Source organism: Vulpes vulpes, chromosome 13, assembly GCF_048418805.1.
Source record: "Vulpes vulpes isolate BD-2025 chromosome 13, VulVul3, whole genome shotgun sequence".
NCBI classification, from domain to species: Eukaryota; Metazoa; Chordata; class Mammalia; order Carnivora; family Canidae; genus Vulpes; species Vulpes vulpes.
Genome location: NC_132792.1, coordinates 85419625 through 85441716, shown reverse-complemented (window position 1 = coordinate 85441716; position 22092 = coordinate 85419625). Strand labels below are relative to the sequence as shown.

The 22092-nt window shown below is 45.9% G+C and overlaps 1 protein-coding gene across 25 annotated transcripts in view; it reads left to right on the top strand.

Moving 5' to 3' along the window:
• MTCL1 (microtubule crosslinking factor 1) overlaps positions 1-22092 on the top strand; it is a 128394-nt gene that overhangs the window by 80594 nt on the left and 25708 nt on the right. For 10 of the 25 annotated variants that reach the window (XR_011996712.1, XR_011996711.1, XM_072734908.1 and 7 more), the window contains 5 exons: positions 136-1473; positions 2600-2731; positions 10310-10432; positions 12889-13119; positions 14394-14591. Coding sequence is in view for 19 of the 25 variants with exons in the window: in XM_072734908.1 (XP_072591009.1) it covers positions 136-1473; positions 2600-2731; positions 10310-10432; positions 12889-13119; positions 14394-14591 (2022 nt within the window). In the remaining 6 variants the exon portion in view is untranslated. The remainder of the gene's footprint in view (positions 1-135; positions 1474-2599; positions 2732-10309; positions 10433-12888; positions 13120-14393; positions 14592-22092) is intronic. The other 15 variants (XR_011996716.1, XR_011996715.1, XR_011996714.1 and 12 more) reach the window with 2 other exon arrangements.

The window sequence follows — 22092 nt, the reverse complement described above, 5'->3', positions numbered from 1 at the left end:
CTTGACGCACTGATAGAAATATCATTGTTTTGTGTGTGTGTGTGTGTTGGGGGCGAGGTGCGAGGGAAATCATCCAAAACACGAACATTTGGTATTTTCAAATAACCCTTCTCTCGGGCTGTTCTCTCCTGGCAGGATGACAGTGCCGATTTGAAGTGCCAGCTTCAGTTTGCCAAAGAGGAAGGCTCCCTGATGCGTAAAAAGATGGCCAAGCTGGGGAAGGAGAAGGACGAGCTGGAACAGGAGCTCCAGAAGTACAAGGCCCTCTATGGGGACGTGGACAGCCCCCTCCCCACGGGGGAAGCCGGGGGGCCGCCCAGCACCAGGGAGGCTGAGCTGAAGCTGCGCTTGAAGTTGGTGGAGGAAGAGGCCAACATCTTGGGCCGGAAGATTGTGGAGCTGGAGGTGGAGAACCGAGGCCTCAAAGCAGAGATGGAGGACATGAGGCTCCAGTATGAGCGAGAGGGTACAGGCCGGGACCACATCACAGGCATTCCTACCTCACCCTTCGGTGACTCCCTAGAGTCCTCGACGGAGCTCCGCCGGCACCTGCAGTTCGTGGAGGAGGAAGCAGAGCTTCTCCGGAGGTCCATATCTGAGATTGAAGACCACAACCGGCAGCTGACCCATGAGCTGAACAAGTTCAAGTTTGAGCCTCGGCCGGAGCCAGGGTGGCTGGCGGATGGCGCGGGCAAGGGCGTGGGCAGCGGGGCCCCTCTGCAGGAGGAGCTCAAGTCGGCGCGGCTGCAGATCAACGAGCTGAGTGGGAAGGTGCTGAAGCTGCAGTATGAGAACCGGGTGCTACTGTCCAATGTGCAGCGCTATGACCTGGCTGCCCACCTAGGCCTGCGTGCCCCCAGCCCCCGGGACAGCGACGCAGACAGTGACCAGGGCAAGAAGGAGAGCGACGGGGAGGAAGGCCGCCAGCCCCAGCCCAAGAGGGAGGGCCCTATTGGCGGGGAGAGCGACTCAGAGGAGATGTGTGAGAAGACGTCGGGCTTCGGCAGTGGAAAGCCATCGGAGGCGAGCGAGCCGTGTCCCGCCGAGCTCCTGCGGGCCAGGGAGGACACCGAGTGCCTGGCGAGCATAAAGCACGAGGCTGAGCGCCTGGAGCGAACAGTGGAGCGCCTCATCACGGACACCGCGGGCTTCGGGGACGACGTGGGGCTGCTGGGCAGTGGTGAGGCCTTGCCAGGGCCCGACATCCAGGGGGCGGGGGGGACGGGCGAGGGGGGCAAGAAGGAGCCCCCACTGCTGGGGACCATCAACTCGAGGATGAAGGCTTTCAGGAAGGAGCTGCAGGCCTTCCTGGAGCAGGTGAACCGAATCGGGGATGGCCTGCGGGAGCGCCTGGAAGGCCTGTCCCCCCTGCCTCACCTCACAGAGTCTTCCAGCTTTCTCTCCACCGTCACTTCCGTGTCCCGGGACTCCCCCGTCGGGAACCTGGGGAAGGAGCTGGTCCCGGACCTGCAGGTAAGGGGGCTCCTGGCTCTGCCTCCCTGCTCCGTTTTGCTCTTCCTCCTTCTTGCTGGCATTGCTGCACTTGAACTCATTCTGCTCACGGCTGCTTGGTTATGATTTCAAACCTGCATTGTACTAAAGCCTCAAGTGTCAACCAAATCCTTTCTATTGGTTGGGTTTCTTTTTTTTTTTTTTTTTAGTTTTATTTTATTTCCCTGTTTCTTTTTCCTCCCCTTCTTCTTCTTCTTCTTTTTTTTTTTTTTTTTTTTTTTTTAAACTGCGCCGGTGCTCTTGGCTTAGAGGCCCTCCCTCATGACACAAGGCTCACCCCAATGGAAGCGATAGGGGTCGACGCAGTCTGTCCTTTCTCCTTTTTTTTTTTTTTTTTTTTTTTTGATGTCTCAAATGACCAGCTGTCTTGATGAAGAAGCCAGAGGAGTTTAAACAAAGTACAAACTCATTTCACAGTCAGGATACTTAGCAGACTCGCCCAGGAGCGTTTGCATCCCTACTTGGGTTGATGGCCAAAGGGACGCAGTACAGGTCCGAAAGGCCCTAGGCAGCCACTCCCACTGGAAGATGAGCCAGAGTGGGGAGCTGGCCCCAGGAGAAAGATGGTTCTGACGGAGAAAGTCGCTGCCCTCCCCGAGCCGAGGGTGAGGGCGGAGTGGAGTGGCCTTCCAAGGACTGCTTTCCTATGCATCGCCCTTGGGTGCATGACCCAGCTGCCGCCTGGATTATGGCTTTTGCTGCTCGACCACAAGCGAGGAAGGAGGAGCCTTGTTTCCGTATCCTTCATGGGTAGTGTGCTTGCGGTGGAGTCTCCGATTCACGCATCCCCATTGCATGCGCCTCATAACCGGTGTTCCGCCTTCCTCCCCATTCTGTTTCCCTTCCTGCTTTTCAGACCTTTCAGCTACCATTTTGCTCATCCCCATCTGGGTTCTGTTCCTGTGGCTCTCTTTCCCGGCACTGCGTCTGTTCATGCTCTTCCCCATCCGGTGGTGGTGTCTGTGGTCTCTGTTACCCATCTTTGTTTTCTTTAGCCTCCCCTCCCTACCCCTACCCCCTTATCCTTCATTGTTTATTTAAAATTCAGAACCAAACCCAACCCAATCCCTCCCCTGCACCTAAACAGTCCAAACTGAGAGGTCAGCTGGAGTGGCAGCCGGGGCAGGAGTGCGGGGACGAGCCAGAGCAGCTGCACCGCCGCGCTGATGGGGACGTCGGGAGCTGCCGGCAGGGAGGCCAGAGCTGCTTCAGTCTAGAGGTCAGCGCCTGACTGGTCCCAGCGGCCGGCAACCCCTGCCCTGCCCTCCCATCCCTCCTTGGGCTGTGTGGCTGGCTGTGTGATGTTTCCTACCGGGGTCTGGGGCCCTCGAGGGACATGGTGGGCGGATACGCAACCAGGCGGGGCTTCACTGAAATCCAAGTCCATTGCATGCAACTGAAATGGGAGGGTCTGCTCAGGGTGAATGCGGGCGAACTGCCAACACCCTGGGTCAGGCGGCCGTCGTCCTGCCTGTGGACGCCTGGACATGTAGCAAGACATAGGGGACTAACCTGTGAGTGTCCTGTAGCTTTGTGTCCAACAGTCAAGAAAACAAGTATGAAAACCAAGCACTGTCTTTGCTGGTCTGGAGGAAACTGTCCTTCCCTGTGTCTCATGTGGCCTGTCCTGTAGTTGCCAGTGACAGTGCTCCAGCCAGGGGCCAGAATCAGGGAGTGTACTCCCAGCGCTGGGGGCTTTTCAGCATTCTCTGTCACCATAGCCACCTCTTGTCAACAAAGCTCCCAGCCACCATAGAGGCCACCATAGATACTCCATCACATGAAACAGTTGTCAGCAGTCCTGGCAGTGACAAGCTCTTCCTGGCAAGTAATTCCACCCACCACAGAGAGACAGGTGTCCCCGAGGAATGAATCCCTGGCTCTGATACCGCTGGTCATGGCAGGTTATTGCAAGGATAGAGCACCATGTGCCACATTCAAAAAGGTCTAGCTGAAAATTCTTAATTCAATAGTCTCCGAGGGATGTTACTGCTCAGCTCTAAGGGACCTGGTGGCTTCCAGACAGCAGGGGTGACAAAGACACCGAAGCTCACACAGCAAAAAAAGTCAGGCATTTGACTAGGGATTGATGCTCAGGGAGGCACTTGGGGCAGAGTAGCACCTGCACCTTTCAGCTCACCTTGTGGACAGTGCCTTGTTTTGCTGTGGGTCCTGCTGTCACAGGTGCACACGGAACTGCTGGCTTACCCAGGCCTGAATTCACAGATCTCCCATCTGGGCTTTTCCCTTGTCCTATAGAAGAGAGTAGGTCACATATCTACCCTCATTGATTTGGGCACACGGTAACATGAAAACTACCCTCGAAAAGCTTACATAAAAACAAATGTGGGTTTGGTGACTCCTGTGTCTTACAACTCTCTGAAACTTCCACAATAAGCTCCTTCCATCAGCCTGTGCCCCACAAAGGGTCTTCATCTGAGAATGCTGGTTGCCTGAGCAGTAGCACACTCACAATTATGTACATTTCAGAAGAATTGAATTATTCATCTCCAGGATGACAGCCTCAGGAAAGCACACTTCCTAGTCTTCCATGAACACTACACTAGCTCTTTCTAGCAGGGATACCACTCTGTGCTAGAATCAACTCTGGCATGGGCATCAGGGGCCCGGGGCTCTAGCCTAGCTCTGTCCATTACCAGCTTTGTTTCTCAAGCAAGTCTCAGCCCCTGTTTTCTCATCTGTGAAATGGGAAGAAAAATACTGTCCTATCTGCTTTATGTGATTATATGTGGATGATTCCCAGAGCCGAGGAGCCATTGGCTGAGAAAGTAACCATGAACGATGCTAAATACTGTGTGAATTAAAGTCTGACTAATAATAAAGAGCCAAGTGTGTCCTGCCACCAAAGACTGCCAGGTGGGAAGGGGTGTCCTAGCTCTGCTCGTTGTGGGTCCAATCTCCTCTGCCCACTGTAGCCCTTTCTCATTTTTCCCTGGCAGTTTCCTGATCCTATCTAAGCATGCTCTGGCTTAACACGGCAGCCCTGTTCTCTGGGATAGCTGTTTGAGGATAGCTGCTGCTTCCTTCGCATATGGTCATCACTCAAGGCATGTCACATGTTGCCTTGTTTAGCTAAACTCTGATAAAATGTTGCTTAACACTGGGGCATTGATAATTTTCCCCGTTGCCTGCTGTCTACACGCATGGCATCACGTAGCTTTGGAAACCAGCAGCTTTGGAGAGAGAAACCTAGTTGGTTGAATCAAACTGAGTGTTGTGGGAAGATACACCTCCAGAAGAGGTAGATTAGCAGAGCTAGCTGGTGCCATATGACGACTTGGGGTCACTGCACAATGTAGCTCAGAAGGGAATGTCAGATCTTCAGGCTAATTTCCCCCATTCCGTGAACAAGAAAATGGAGGTCTGAGAGTGAGGTGGCTCGCCAGGAAACCCCTTGGGGGGTTTGGTGGATGAGTGGTCTAGAACAGTCTTCTTGCGCCTGCTTCAGCCCTCTCCCCACCTTGCCATGAGGAGCGCTGCTCAGAAGAGCTCCGTCTCCGTGAGGTCACTCAGGTCACTGACTACACAGTGAGAGCCAGCTCTCTTGCCATGGTATGTTGCTTCCTTTGAACATCTGTTCGATTTCCTTTAATCTTACAGAGCTTGATGAGAAAATTTTAAAACTCATGGTGAAAGGCAAGCATAATTTCCTAAAAGGAATAGTATTAATCAAGACTTAGACATCTTTTGTTCTGACTTCTTTATCCTCTAAGGCATTTCACACGGAAGACTCTCAATTACATATGCAAACGCATTATATTTTAAAATATTTTTTAAAAGATAAAACATATCCTAGGACCACTTTGATAGCTCTGTAGTTCTTCCTTTCATGAGAGGAGACCAACATAGATCCCTCATAGAGTCACAGTCTTAGAGGACCTGCTCTGTCCCTGTGGAGCATGTCCCCTGCTTAGTTTGATCTTTCAGTACTACGGTGAGTTAAAGAACTGTACAATGGACAATGCTAGAGGCAGAACTCTTAAAAGTCTTTGAACGAAAACATCCATGGATCCATTGGCCACAGCTTTCCTGTGAGGCTATCATGGAAAACTATACACAGAGCTCCGGTCAGTGAGCAGAGCAGCCTGACCCAGACGCTGCTCCTGGTGAAGATTCCCACATGGGCCTGACAGCACAGAGCACCACCATAAGTGCAGGAAAGGTACACTTGGTCACTTGGATCTAGACTGAGGCCAAGACTGAAGCCAACATGCCTCAAGCAGTGCTCTTACTTCCTCTAACATTGTCCTTGAAATTAACTGTTGGTGCAAGCCAATTACTACTACACATGTGTGAATTTCCCTGAGCTCTGTCCTTAGTTTCTTGGGGTTGGGAGCTGATAGGACACCTAGTATCAATAGCTTAAAAGAGGAAAAAAAAACTTGCTGTATTTAAGCTGGAGTTTTTAAAAAGCATCAATTTCTCAAGTTCCATGTGTGAGATGCCTTCTATGCTTTTTTACCTTATAGATTTTCATATTTGGAGTAAGAGGAGAGAAGATGTCTTGTTATTTTGGGATATATGGACATTTGGGCCGGATTAAACCACTACTTCCAGTACTAGTACCACTAGCAGCGATAGCACCAAGAAGGAGAGAAGGAAAAGCCACATTGTAACACTCCAGAATTTCAGGAGTTGACAAATCTGTGCAACAGAAGGCCTACTGCTCAGATAGTGTATGTGCTAATCTTAGGAAGAGAGAGGATGATCCACACCCAGCACTCTTGAAACAGTTATAGGCAGAAAAAGCTGACGTCAGAATGCACTAATACCCACTAACCCATTAAATGCAAGTGTACCAAAATTAGCAGCTCGTGGAGGGGGGGTACAAAACAGACTTCAGAAGGACAGATATTTCTGGTGCCTATTCATCTCAGTAGATGTTAACTAGATTCTCCTACCATGCACTAGATTTCTTCCCTGACTTTGCTCCCTGTGGCTTTTGACAGATCTGCTAAGAGATTCTAACTTGTTAAAAGAGAGCAGTGCATAGAATGTGCAGCTTGGAATGTGCAGGGCACCTTAAAAATAGTCCTGAATGAGAAGTGGCCAAGCATGGGCACTGGTCACATTTCAGACATAAATGAAACCAAACCTGTGCCCAGAGGATTGAGTTTCTAGATCAGAAATCTCAAAGAGCTCTCTTCCCTAGCTCCTCCTTTGATCCCTTAATCAACAATGCACATGAAGCATTTGTGACTCCTCATGCCCCAGCTGTGAATATAGCAGCCACGATAAAATGACATGGGGTTTTATGCCAAGTATGTGGACACGTGTTGATCTCATATATGGCTTTTGGAAGAAGCAGTAACAAAACTGGCCAGAACAAAATGGAACTCACCAGAGAATGAAGTCCTGGAGATAGAAGTAGAATAGAATCCTAATATTTAAGTAGCATTGTTTATAGGGACTATAATGAAAAATATCCCTGTTTTTGCTTGGAGATAATGCAGGTATCTTCTTAAGTGTGGAAAGTGATCTATAAGCCACTCTCTCTGAAGATGTCCAGGAACTTCGCATTGTCAGTTGGTGTAGGACCCAAATGCGGGGAAAGCATGGGCAGTGGCTTTCAGAACACTGCCAGGGAAGGTGGTTGTGACGTCAAGGTTGGTACATCTCCACAGCCTTGGGATCAAGTTGAGGATGGTATTTGTTTCAATAGACTGACTTCGAAGAGAGGTCAATTTGTTTGATGTATAACCAGAATCTTCGGTAAATGGGCAAAGGATGGTTTTTAGAAGCAACACTTTGGGAACTTGGTGATGAAGGGAAGACTTTATTTTCTAGAGGAGATCAATGTGTCATGGGAACACTTTCTCCCCATGGATGTGGTTGGATGCAGTTATATGACAGTAGAATAATTCTGGACTGAAACTTTGACCATAGCCTGTTTGTATTTTGTTTTTTGTAACACTGGAGTGACGGCATCCCAGCTAGGAACAGTTACTTGTCTGCAGGAGTTTTAAAATTCCATTAGCAAAAATGGGCAATAAAGGAAAGTAAAACTTCTGGTAGATGAAGAGGCTCTAACAGTTCTTGTTGTTAACCAGTCTCCACAGATGATGCAGAGCCACTGTAGGTAAATTTGATGCCTCAGGTGAACAACTTCACAGGACTTAAGTGGTCCTTTTCTGTGACCCTTCAGATGTGGTCCTAACAGAGGGACACATTTTTAAATCAAACAATGCTGAAGTATGAGACTCATTTATTTGTTTAAAATAAAAACAGTTTATGCACATTATATATTAAAACCAAACTACCTCATTTGGTTTAATATATAGAAACTAAATTAACAGATCTTTGGTTTTCATGTAAGAAAGTCTTCCTGAGGATACTTTTTTCAGTGCCTATTCATATGGAGCCTTGGGTTAGTATCAGATGCATCAAAATATGGAAGATTTTTATATCTTAAATGTACAGACTAATGAATACCTAAAAAGTAAAGCTGGGAAGAGAGTAGCCTAGGTCACCTGAAGACACTCCTGTGCAAAATACCTAAACCTCCAGAAAGGACACCCCAGGAGGGCGAGGATTTGGGGGCAGTTCTACATCCTCCTAAATCCCCAGTACAGTGATGAGTACTATAGGTGCTCAATAAATACTTGTTGAATCAAGTGCTGCATAAAATATAAAATGTCATTTTAAATATGTAGCTGGATTCCCCCAAAATGTAGGAAAATCTTCAGGAGTTGGAATTAATTTCAGAAGTGAACATCAGAGCAGCAGAATCTGTGCTTTAGGTAAGCAGGTTAGGGGGATGGTTGCCAGAATTGATAGCCCAGAGCCTTGTTATTAATAGCTGCACAGGGACAGAGCCTTGGGCCCAACACAGAGAGAACAATGATCCAGAGCCCCTAAGGGCTGCACACTGTGTAGGTCTCACCCGGAGAGACATCTGCCTGCTGGTAGAGGGAAGCTTGTCTACCAACATGAAGTCTCCCCCGCATAATCATACTGACAGCTTCACCAGCATCGGCTTTGAACTGATGTCACCTGGAGGTCCTAGGAGTCCCCAAGTCCTAGGAGTCCCCAACTGATGTCACCTAGGAGTCCCCAAGAAAGGAAAGTTCATGTTCTGTCACTGGCTGCTGCAGTCGCAAACCCCATCTGGAGGTACATTCTCAATCCTCATTACATACAAGATCACACCTAACTCCCCACTGAAGATGAACTCACGATCCAAAACTGCAAACACGCAAGCCAAAAATAAGCACCTGGAGTGACAGTCAGGTGATGGCCAACAGCAGGATTCAACTCCGAGAGAGACCTTCAGATTCTAGAGTATCAGATAGAGACTACAAAGTAAGTGTGTTCACAAGTACGAAAGGCAAGCCAACAAGAGAAAAGATTAAGTCATTGCTGTAAAGGACCACACATGTTAAAAAACAGTAAAGTAGTTCTCTTAAAAATAAGAAATTAGTCACTGGAGTAAAGAAATGCTTCTTTTCAGAGAGAACTGGAAGCCTGGCTCAGTAGATAAAAGTCTATAGTAATTGTCCCTAATAATGAGCAACTCAAAGAGGCAAGAACGTCCTCAGTAGTTCTTGATTTCTTGAAAGTAGGATGAGCTTAAATTTCTAGCTTTCAAAAATTTTATCAGAAGTTGGTGAATCCCCAGTGTCTCTGATTTTCTGTCTCCATCCTTCCTGTGACCTCCTGGTCATCCCTTGGGCTAAAGGAAGAGATCTGCTCTTTCCTCCTCCACCAACATTTCCTGTTCTTGGGGCATGATTTTCAGTCATGACAACCTAAGTCACATCCGATTAGGATGGGTGAACAGTATCCTCCGTGAGAAAGAACAGATGAGCTCATCAGAATGAACCGATAGGATGACATCTATTTTTATTGTGACAATCACTCTGGTCCCTGGGTTTATGAATCCCTATCCTCGAGTAGCATAAACAAGTGGGTGAAACATCATGCTTTGATTTTAACAATGCCTGAGATTTTTAATATAACTGTTTCCATTTCTTAGAAAATACACTTTATTAAAAAAATAGTAGCTCTGACTTCTCTATCATTACCATTTGGACATAAAAGGCACAAAAGACAGGCTTTTACTAATAGGTAGACTTTACCAATAAAGGGCATTAAAAAAAGATTTCTTTAACTATTTTTGAGCTAACATGTAATAAGCAGATCTTTGCAGTTCCTCTTAAGCTGTGCATGCAATTGAAAGGATGTTTCTAGTCCCTGAAGGCACCCCACCCCTACTTATCCTGAGTGCCCAGGGCAGGACTGCCCAGAGGAAACAAATACACTCTCTATGGGGCAGGAAAATCTCTACTAAGAAAGCCTATGAGCAAATTAATGCCTCAACCTGGAATGAACTGAATGGGCAATGAATCTCAGAGATGACTGGTGTGAGCTGGCCATTCTCAACTTGATCATAATCACCAGCTCTGACCACCCCAGCATTTGAAAAAGCTGTCCAGCAGCTGCTGTGGTAGCAGGGCCACCTCTGGTGCAGCCTGGTTCCCTTCTCTCAGCCTGGGTGGTGGGGACTGTGGTAGTCCACTTTCGGGTGACAGGCAACCACTACGCACCTGTCTCCCAGGTGAGAGACGAGGGCGGCCGGGGTTGCCCATCACAGATGACCCCAGAGCCCAGGGCAGGACCTCAGGGGAGCTGCCGCGGACTCACTCCACTGCTGCAGTGCCCGCACGTACTGTGTCGTCCGTGTGTGTTCCTGGCTTGTCCAGATGTCTGTCCTGCGTCTTCACGTCAGGCAGAGTTCTCGCCTCCACTAAACCCCTTCCTTTATCCCACCGATCAGCTCAGGGGCCCCCCTGTTTTACCTGAACAGAGTGTATCGCTAGAGGAGCTGCAGGGTCAGCTTGCGCAGGCGACCAGACTGCATCAAGAGGAGACAGAGAAATTTACAAACAAGATTCGGAAGGTAAATATGTAACACGATTTCAGCACGGCCAGGGCTCTGACCGTGGAGCCCCTTGGAGGCACATGACAGGATGTATTTGCAAGAGAGCTGTCTATTGCACACAGGCTCCTGGACTCCCGGGCTCCCAGGGCTGGAGGACCATCCAGTTGAGCTGCCCCTCAGACATCTCACAAAGAGAACTGTCCACCTTCCTCCTCTAAACCATGCTTTTCAGTATTTACATTGTGGTCTTGGGAAGTTCTTCCTAACATCTAACCCATGTTTTCCTGCAGCCATAGCCAGCAAATATAGGCCTTAATTAAGGACCTGGACAGGGAAGTGTGTCCATGCAGTGGAAGTGCAGGAAGTGTTGTCCTGCAGATTTGTAAACTTGCTCAATGTTAGGTAAATTTTCTGATAGGAAATAACAACAACTCACCCTAAATGGTGGTCTTCAGAAAACTGCCATCAATTGAACTGCAGCTTTGTTAACTTTTCTAGCTTATCTTAGAATAACCTGTTGCTGGACAATTACCCATTATCTGTTAAATCCTTTCCCAGAGTTGCTAGAAGGGATTGGTAGACACAGGCACTCATTTCCTAAATAATTTAACTTTTTTTCCTGCACCAAAAATCATGTTAAAGAGGTGAGTTTATCCCTGCAGATGCTAATAGCAAAATGGCAAGGTCCCAGGTGTGTCTATACTTGAATTTAGGATAAAAGGAGTGTGTTGGAGATTGGGCTGCAAACCTTGTTTGGAGGGGGTGAGAGGTCATCCTGGCTTGTTCAGAGGCAAACGGTCCGGTCCGTGTTCCTTAACGTGTCCCAAGGGAAGAGGACCGACCGGTCCGTGTTCCCTAATGAATCCCAAGGGAAGAGGACCGACTCTTGGGCCTTGGGAAGTGCTTAGAGTCATGGAACAGGAGGAGGCAACCAGCGTGGTGGGGAAGTCAGAGCTAGGCAGGAAGGAACATTTCCAGGAGGCTACAAATGAGAGGGCGAGAGAACATCCCTTCCCAGGGCTGCGCCTCCATTGACTAAGACTCCAGTGTCTCTGGCCTACCTGCCATGAGCTAGGCGCTCACTCTTCACATCTTGAGTTAGCTTCCTTTTGCTACCAAGCAAACTGAAGCCTTCCTAGTCAGTGGATGACCTGATGTAATTCCGCAAGTAAATTGCAAATGCTGATTTCCAAAATGGTATGTTACCCCCTCTTCCCAGTCATCCTGCTGTTGTGCCCACAGGGATAGGAACACATGGTGGGACTCTGAGAGCTGCCAAGATGATGAATTAAAATCACCACTATTTTGTGTTATCGCAGCTTGAAGTGAAAAAAAAAAAAAAAAAGATCTGGTATTATGACAGTGGCACACAAGTGTCTGTGCAGACCCGGGACCTTCCCAGAGCTACCTCTCACTCTTCACTGGTGTTCACATGTAGGGCATATTGGTATTGACCTCAGGCAGCCATAGTCACCCTCATGGTTTCTGAGCCCTAATCCAGTACTTTGGGAAAACAAGACAAAACAAAACTCAACGCCTTGGGTTTTGGCCAAGAGAGAGTGTTGAATTAGGAGAGGACAGCTGATAACTACAGGCTGCCATTCAAACCCCCTTTTTGGGGGGGTCTGTGGAACAGAAAGCTGTCATCCTGTCACTTTAGCTACTATAGATATTATTCTTGTGCCCTTATCTGTGCAATAAGATTTTATTCACACCCCTTTGCTTAGTCATTGTGGACATCATCATTGTTTATTGCTTGGAAGAGTGCCTGTACCGAACTTGAAAAGCAGGAACTTAACATGGAAATGGAAGACACTGCTTTTTCAGCATGCTGTATTTCCCTAAGAGTTACTTGTAGCTAATAGGACTGTGAAGTCCTAAGTGTGGAAGGAGGTTCTCAACTTACGTTCCTATTTGTCCACCATATGAGGCAGAGGGCCTTGTGTCCAGGAAAACCCTACTGCCCCCACCCCCCGCCCCGACCTGCCTCTCTCCCACTCTCTGTGTGCCCCTCCATCAGCTTGCTCCTGGGAGCTGTGTGCACCAGTAAGCTCAGGAAGCCAAGGGGAAGAGTTTCCACTTAGGCCCCCCCCCCCACTTACAATTATAGTGTGTCTTTTGCAAACCCACAGACAGGGCAAATGGAATCTGCATGGAAGTCAGCTGTAAGCCATATATCCGAGAATCAATTTTCCTGAAGAAGTTTAGAGGCGTCCCAAAACACCACAAGAGACTTGACATTGAGAACTTATTAGAACACCTTAGTTTGAAATAATGTTTGCTTCTGAGTCAGAAAAGCCTTGAGGTTTTCTAAATAGTAAGTACACATCTCAGGGAGTTTGCTGAACTTTAAGGGCCTCTATGTTTCATGTCCCAGGTGCAAAATGATAAAGATTGAGTAGCATTTTGCAAAGACTTGTTTTGGGTGGCAAATCAGAAGAGCTGCTGTCATGCTGTCTCTCTTTCCCCTCAAGATGGAGGAGGAGCACCTGTACGCCTTGAGGTGGAAAGAACTGGAAATGCACAGCCTGGCTTTGCAGAACACCCTCCATGAGCAAACCTGGAGTGATGAGAGGAATCTGATGCAGCAGGAGCTCCGGTCTATGAAGCAGAACATTTTCCTTTTCTACGTCAAACTCAGATGGCTGCTGAGGCACTGGCGACAAGGGAAGCAGATGGAGGAAGAAGGCGAGGATTTCACTGAGGTACCTGCCCCATCCCTGCCCCTGGAGAGTTCAGTTTATTTGCATTACTTCTGTTCTTGACCACTAGGCTCTGCTGTCCCTCTGCACCCTACACACAAAGTCATGTTCTGTTCACATTCTTTCCTCAAGTCCAGTTTGGGCAAGGGAAGTGCCACAGGTTGTCCAGTTCTATATCAGACCAAGAATTCTGTGCTGTGATTTCGGCCTCATCTTCAGAGTCCTGGTCTTTGACTCCACTATGCGGCAAGGATGTGCAGCATTTCTTCTGTTGCTATGAACTCCTCTGTTGCTATGACCTATGAACTCCTGAAAGTTGTCACCCTGAGGTCCTGTCAGTCTCTCATGCTGCCTTGCTGGTTTGTCAAACCTAGTTCTAAATCTTTATCTCTTCTCTCCATTTCAGTTTTGTTCTTCAGTGCTAGAGCCCTTCCTGCCCATGCAGTTTGCTAAGGGTCTTCTCTGCTAGGTTCCAGATGGGTCAGAGTTTTGCCACCTCTGGAATTTGCATCTGTGCTCCTTCTTATGCCTCCATTCCCAGATTCATCACAGAACCAGAACAGAGTCATTTGCTTTCTGATTGATTCTCGTTGATTCAGTCAATGTGACCCCTAGCTCTGCAAGCTGCTTTGGGCCTTACCTCCAACCGCTGCTGCCAGGTGTGTTCTGGACATCCACACACCTGGCTCCTTTGTCAGCTACTTCAAGGCATCATAAACGCTGGCTTCCTTTTAGCTCCCAAGGACCTATCTGCTTTCCACTGTATGTAATGTTAAGTCGTCCTTTGAAGGGGAAGATACATTGATTCTCTTTCTTCAGGGAGGAAGGAAAGTCTTCCAAAAGTAATTCAGCCTGCTTCCAAATAGCCATGACATAGAAAACCATCTTTAAGCCAAGCCTAGATGTGATTATAAAGTCTCCTGCTGATCAGTACTTTGGAGTTCCTCTTCCTCTAGCTTATAAAACCATAACTATAATCAATAATTATAAATCATAAGATGTTTCATTATCAAATTAACTCACAAATGATAAGATTAGAAGTAAGATTAGAAAATCTTTTCTTCTAATCTTTTCACAGTTACGTACCCACTGTGTGCTATTTAAGTGAAGAAGTTGGCCAGCAAGTGCAATGGGCTAAATGGGCATATTTGGAAAAGGGCTGAGAAGTCAAGACTTGATAAGCTAGAAAGTGGAGAATTACCCTCTAATAATAAAAACTAGGCTATACGGCAAAGGATTTGGGTGGAGGTGAGATCATTGTCTCCTGCTGTTTTCAGAACGAGCATCCAGAGACCCTCCCCAGGCTTGGTGAGCTTGGAGTGCAGGGGGACCCGAAGGGGGACGGCCCAGACCAAGATGACAACAGTCCGGGCTGCAGCTTTCCGCTGGGAGACCATCCTCCACACTCCCCTGTGCAGATTGGTGACCACGGATCGAGACTACAGCCTACACATGGGAGACAGCTCCACAGGCAGGTGAGTGCCGAGGTCCCACACCTGGGTGAGGACACTCCTGGTCTACGTCTGCGTTGTCTCATTTTATGTGTTGGTGTTCCACAGAGCAGAAAAACTCTGACTGCCTATAGTTGTTAGTTGCTGTGTTTGTGCTGGAAATAATATCATTAAGACTTGATTTCAGTGTCAGCCCATGAGTTCATTTGGCTTACATGCATAAATAAGGAGCATAGTAGGATCAGATCAATTGGAGATTGGAACAGGTATCGGCAGCATCACCAGTTTGGCAACATAATGCATAAGAAGGAAAGAAAAAGTATTTTCATTTTAATTCTAAACATGTATAAAGTGTTTTAGATTCTTTGGGGCCACTTGAAGTAAAAATATTTGATGACACTTAAAAAAATCAAAGTGTATATAGAGATGGGATTTCAGTGTATAATATGAGATAATCATTAACATTGCCAAAGCCCACGTTTATTTATTAATTATTAAGCAGATAGCCGCTGCTTATTAAACCAAAAGATACTATTGATGCCACCCAGATTTTTTGCGCTTCTCTACAAAACAGCAGCTGTGTTGGGTTTGGGGTGCTGAGACCCTAGGAGGGACCCAGTGTTAAAGCTTCCTTGCTCCCAGACCTTCTGGTCTGAGTCCTTTCTGACCTTATGTTGCTTCTTTGAGGGTGCTGTAGGGCAGACCTGGAGGCCCCAAGCCCTAAGCCATTGGCTCTGGGGTGACGGGCAGGACCGGGTGGCCCTGAAGCACACAGTTAGCCTGGGTGTGGCCATGGCCACTCAACCGCAGACATTTCTGGGCACTCCCTGTGTGCTGGACGCCACAACTGTGGCTCCTCCCTCAGCCCAGAGCCTCAGAGGGTCAAGTGGTAGAGGGCTGTCATCCGAACTGTGGCTCAGATCCAAAGGAGAAAAGTCATGATGTCTGAGCACAGGGCCCAGAAGATATGTGTATTTCCCCCCTGCCTGCTTTCTCTTTGCAAACAAATCAGGTTTTCACAACTGAAGAGTTGTTTTCTATGCACACCCATCCACCCTGCATTTTCCCTGAATAATATGACTCAAGAAAGAGGTTATACTTTCAAATGGATGTTTAATTACAGTTATTAGGAAGTTTGTCATTGTGCCAGTGTCCCTGGGGAGATTTTGGCTCCTAGAATGAGTTTTCCAGCAATTGATCTAGTTAGAAAATAAAATGCTACTTCAAAAATAATCCTCTAAAGTGTACCACTTTTATTATTTTTAAAAGAGATGTCAGTTCTATAAAAGATCTGCGATTAACTGAGAAAAAAAAAAAAAAAGATCTGCGATTAACTCAAATAACTTTCACTGATTGCCACTCAGCCCTAAACCTGCTGCATCTGAGGTCATGTGTTGGGTGTTTCCCACGCATGTGTCCAGATGCATGGGAAAAGGGGAAAAATGTAACACATCTGGTTTTCTAAACAATTCTCATGGAAAATGTTACCCTGGGGGTGGAAAATAATGTAAAGTCACTCAGCTGGAACCTCCCATTCAGTATATTTTAATGTCATCTCTCTTTGCCTCCTCCTTCCAAAGCTGATGTTTTTACTGTCCCCCTCAAAAGTAGAGATGGAGCTGTGACTTCCCACTTTGCACAATGTGCAGTAGAGACACATGGGGTGCCTGCAGGGTATGGTGGGGACAGGTAGAATCATGCCTGTCATGGCCCCATCCATCCGTCTGTAGGAGTTAAATGTACAACACTGTCCATCAGAAGACAGGAGATTAATGAGCTCTACTGTACGACAGCTGCTTGCCTGGGAGTGAACATTCTCAGTTAGCAGATTTGCCTTGCCCTTTCGTGGCATGGGTATTAGCGAGGCAGCCTGCCTGCAAGAGCAAGAACACGTGTCCCTGAGAGCCGCACCCTTTTCAGAAACTCTGAGAACCTGCCAAGGTGATAAGCAGAATGGGCAAGGTGGCCTACCTCCTTTCCCAAGGCGAAATTGGCAAGTGACACAATTTCCCAGGCCTTGGTCTTTGCCCTGTGTCCTGGTGAACATTGGCACAGCTGAACACAGTTGATGGCAAAATGTATCCCATCCAGAGAGATTAAAAAAAAAAATGTACTCATATCAAGTTGTCCTTGGAAATAGTTCATAAAAAATTATCAGGTTGGAAAATGTTCGGCTCTGTGAATGTGCCCTATTGACTGATTTTTAGTTACAGAACCAGCGATCTAGCCATAGCAACCCAATTGTCCTCGAGAACAGAAAGCACTTTCAGTTTGCCCAGCCTTCTGGAAGAGCTGGTAAATATGCAAAAACTTACTGTATAGTTTTCAGTGAGCTCCAGGATACTGGCCACTTACATTAAGCTTTTGAGACCTAAGGCTACATATGCATTTTATGCTTTCTAGTAATTCCTGAAATCAAGATTTGTTTTGTTTTGTTTTTTGTTTTTTGAAATCAAGATTTTTTTAAAAGATTTTATTCATTTATTCATGAGAGACACAGGAGAGAGAGAGAGAGAGGCAGAGACACAGGCAGAGGGAGAAGCAGGCTCCATGCAGGGAGCCTGACGTGGGACTCGATCCCGGGTCTCCAGGATCACACCCTGGGCTGAAGGCAGCGCTAAACTGCTGAGCCACCTGGGCTGCCCTGAAATCAAGATTTTTAATGCAAGGTGACTATAGTGTCAGGATTATGGCCCTGGACCTCCACCAGCTAATAATCTGTGTATTGGATTAATTTACTCAAAGAGAAGTTACTTTTTCACCCAGGGATGTGACACAATATTCTTTATTAAAGCACCTGTGTACATATATAGGACCTAATTTAAAATTCAGAGCAAGAGGGACGCCTAGGTGGCTCAGCGGTTGAGTGTCTGCCCTTGGCTCATGTCATGATTCTGGGATCAAGTCCCACATCGGGCTCCCCACAGGAAGCCTGCTTCTCCCTCTGCCTGTGTCTCTGCCTCTCATTCTCTCTCTCTCTCATGAATAAATAAATAAAATCTTAAAAATAAAATCCAGAGTAAGAGCTAATGAAATTATGTTTCATGTTACTCTGCAACTACAGCTGGTCACTAAAGAGTCTCCCTCAGGACCCAGCTCTAGGACCGAGTAGAGTCTGTTCCTTTGGACCTTTGTCACTCATGCATCCAGGACTCATCTAGAGCTTAGGGCCTTCAGAAGCTCCCCTCAGTAAAAGTCAGCCTCTCTCCCATAGACAGAGTGCCTTTGGCTCCCTAGGCCTTCCAGATGTCAACTCACCTTGGTGCCCACGCTTTTGCTTTGCCCAAGATGCGGAAGCTTTCAAAAAGAGCACTTCTGCCAGACAAGGCCTATACATCAGAAATACGATCTCCTGACCTTTTCTTTTCTCCTCTTGAGCCTGGATCACTTTTACCTTCAATTTTGTATGTTGTATCATGATTTATTCTTCAGACTCTACAGCTTTATAACCTCACCTAGGAGACAGGCAACTCTCCATAAAAGGAACCAGATCAGAACTTATAGTTATGAAACATTTTATGTTTGCTGTGTGTTTGTGTTTATTCTGTTACCACACAAATAGCAAGGGCATAGGAGTGAAGAGCCACAAGTACTAGGAGGCTACTCAGGAAAGGGGTCTCTCTACCTCCCAGCATCAGCCATGGTCAGCAATTTATGACCTGCTTTTCTGAGTGTGTAACAAACCCTAAACCTCGCACACAAGTGATTTATTCCCATCCGGTCGCTTGATTTTCACCACACCTGCTCTGATTCCTTTGAAGCCTTTGGCTGATAACTTGGGATTATAACTTACTAAATATACGTCCATCACTTCTTTCACAAACCCACATTTATTCTTGGAAAGCTTTCTGAAAATTATGGCGATCTGCTGTCTGGAGCCCACATGCCCCCAATCACCTGGCATATTCTCAGCTAGAGGACAAATGATTTTTGTACATAAATGAATCTCTCGTCTCCCTCCATCAGGGATTTTCATGGTCAGTTTTCAGTGACTCATTCTCTTTTATCTGTGGGAGGATAGTAGTTTTAGAAAAGAATCTTAAAATTAACCTGAGTGCAACACTGACAGTAAGAATGGTAAATGGCTTATTTATTAAGATATTGCTGGATGTGTTACTGTCTGATCTTACAGTAAAGGACTTGTCTTGGGACTCTTCCTGGTGGAGGAGTTACTTTATTGAACAGGATGTGAGGTCCCCCTCTTTATAAGTATGAAATAGAAACTATGCCTGTGTTGGGGGTCAGGGACAGCTACCATAGCGTTCTAGAACTCCTGGCTAGCCTACATGAATAGGAATTAGAGGCTCTCTGGCTTTCTGTGGGTCAACCCACAGCAGCTGGTCAATATACAATATACAAGCAAAGTGGTTGATGGTAGTTTAGCTCTTTCTCAGAACTATGAAACACATTATCTTATAAATCTTAGGCAAGAATGATTTTATCAAATAGCTGGCATTGCATCACAAATATCTTGGTGTGTTACCTTTCCCAGAAACTTCCTTTTCACTTTCTATTAATAAGATTTATTGTATATTTGAGTAGCAGTCTTACTGGCTGAAGCCCAGCCTTGAACCTTTTATAAAGTTTAACATTTTATAGCACTGTCAAGCTCCTGATCCCAATTTTGGGATTATTTTAAGCACCCAAGAGAGATGAGCTTGGAAGGGCTGAAATGCTCTTAGCCTGAGGAAAAGGGAATGGTGAGGCTATTTTATCCTGCTTCTTTGCAAGAAGACCAACCAGCTGATCTTGGAGAGGTTGAAAAATTGGTCTTCTTAATTGAAATTGGCCTGTATTTAACAGATATATAAACTAAAAGGTTGCATAATTGGGCCCCTGGCACAGAAGGTTCAGAAAGCTCTGTGTCTAAGACTTTAACCCAAAGACCTCTAAATGGCCCAGAGAATCTTCATTCCATTCTTAACTTGATTAGGCTCATCTTTTTACCCAAAATATTACCCAGCAATGGCCCTCACAGGGAGAAAAAATAAGGCAAGTAACTTTTAGGCATTCTTTCAGGATGGCTCACTAATATTATTTCCATTGATATTGAGGGAGGGGAGGAATTTGTTTCCAGAGTTTAGGTGGCTTCTTTTAAGGCAAAATTAAAAATAAATAAATAAAACAAAACCTGGGTAGAGTATAATGCCCGAATTTAGAGATCTTGGCTTGTTTTGTCCAGCCTTGATGGGACAGACCCAGCTGCAGCCCATGCTCTGTACTTCTCAGCAGGAGACCCTATCTATGCTATGTTGCTGCATGCCCTAATTCCTCCTCTGTAACACAGGAAATGGAATAGTATGTGCCCAGGATTGATGGGAGATGCAAGTAAGGTTGTGTAGTTGAGTGATTGGCACACCTGATCTAACACACCCTCTGTTAGAAACAATTAGTATTACTTTTCATTACTGGACTTTCTGTATGCAAAAAAGTTTAGAAGCATCATGCCCAGCTGAGTCTTCAGACATTTTTATTTGCACATCAGACCTTGGTGTTATATACCAATGGCAGAGAACTAGTCTGGCTTCTTGCCATGTCACATGCCATTCCTGGGTGATTATATAACAAGTACCAATAATATCGATTCTGTGGACTCCCTTGCTTCCTTTGGCCACCTTCATCCCAAAGCAAGTTTTGAACTCATTCCAGGATGATTAATATTATACTGGGATAATGGCACATTATGTTGATGATTCTGATGCAAATGTGCATGAAAACATTATGGCTTAATTTTATTTAATCTGATATTTCCTAATGCCAGAGAGTACTTACTTCCAGAGGAACCAAAATTTCAGTCTGCAAAAGACTGTTATGTGAATTCCTGCTTTAGAGGATCACAAATCTCCTAAGGTTATCTGAGCAATTTGGTGTAGGGCTAAGAACCCCTCAGGCTGACTACATTCACAAAGTGGGATCTGTAGGGAGGTATTAATCACATACAAGAACTGATGACATGGTTTTCTGCTTTTTCTTCAGCGAGAATTACATGACTACTCAGAATAGATCAAAATATTCCCGTTACTTTATGCTTAAAATACTTTGACTTAAAAAGTAGTGATGTTTTAAAATTGAAAATACCAAGTAAATCAACTATAAAATATAGTTTTTCAAACAAATTCTGTACTCAAAGAGATGTGTATTTCTGAAAAGATTTTTGCAACACTTCTTCTCACTCACCTCCACTTATATAATTTTTAAATACTTTTGGTGTGGAGTTGAAAGAAAATGTTCTGCATTATTACAGTTGTACACATATCCTGAGCACCTCTTTGAGTGCAGTGGTAACTTACTTTTATTCGGGTGGTTGGAAGGAACGTGTAGGAGTTTTAGAAGGTTCTCTAGCTGCTGAATCTTGCAAATGCTAACTGGATTATACTCTAACTGGCTTTAGTCTCAGAGCTAGTAAAGTAAAAATTGGTGATTAGGGGGAAGAACACCCAAAAAGCAATAAATGTTAACAAATAGGCCTTTCTACCACATATAATATTATAACTCCAGACAAATTACAGGGAAAACTGGGGAATTTTCAGGAATAAATCTGCTTGTGTTAAGGAGTTTCTCTTTTCTAATTCAACTTTATTTAAATCCAAATATAGGGCTAGCCAAAGAATCTTAAATTCTTCCCAAGTGTGACTGTCCACTTTTATCTACATGCAGTTGTGTTTAGGGGATTCATGAGATGGTTTTAGGAGCGTGACAGGCCCTCCACATAGTGGAAGAGACCTGGAGGCACTGTCCTACTGCCCTTGGCATGAGAGGTTTATCAAGCAGAGGGGAGTCTCTCTGAGAGCAAGGGGCTCTGTGTTCCCAAAGTTGAGACATTCTGATTCCAGCAGGACTGGGAGTGCTTGGATTCTCCCTGCCTTGTAAATGCACCAACCAAGATTGTCCTGCAATCAGGGCAGCTGGGAGCTCATGATGCACTTTCAGTGTTTTCCATCAGATTGGAAGAGATGAGCTCGTGGGGCTTTTATCATCGAGGTACCATAACTGGTTCAGTATTTAATTCACTTGGATGAACCTTTCTGAAAGCATGCCCATGCTGAGACGTACTAAGATAGTAATCATGGTTTTGAAATGGGCTTTCAAAGGGCAGGATGAATTTTAGAAAATATAAAATCTTTTACATTAGGTATAAGCAGATCAGTGATAGAAATCCCTTTTTCATTTATCTGACCTGTTTGCATACTTCACATGAGCTGAGCATTGTGTGAGACACTGGAAATACAGGAGCGGGTTAGTTTGCATCTGTCCGCCATGCACTCACAGTAGTGATGGAGTGGCCCCAGGCGGCACAGGGAATCAAGCAGGTGTGTGGTTATTTGTGCTGTTGGTACAGCAGAAAGGAGGGGCATGGTGACTCCATCTCAGGACCATGAGGAAGCCCTCATGAACAACTCAAGCACTTACATTTGGCTTTGATTAAAGCTCACAGTGCCCTTTGCCCTGTGTCCATACTTACCCATCCAAGTCAGAGTATGACCATCCAATGTTTATAAGAGACACAGAGTGTTTATTACCTTCT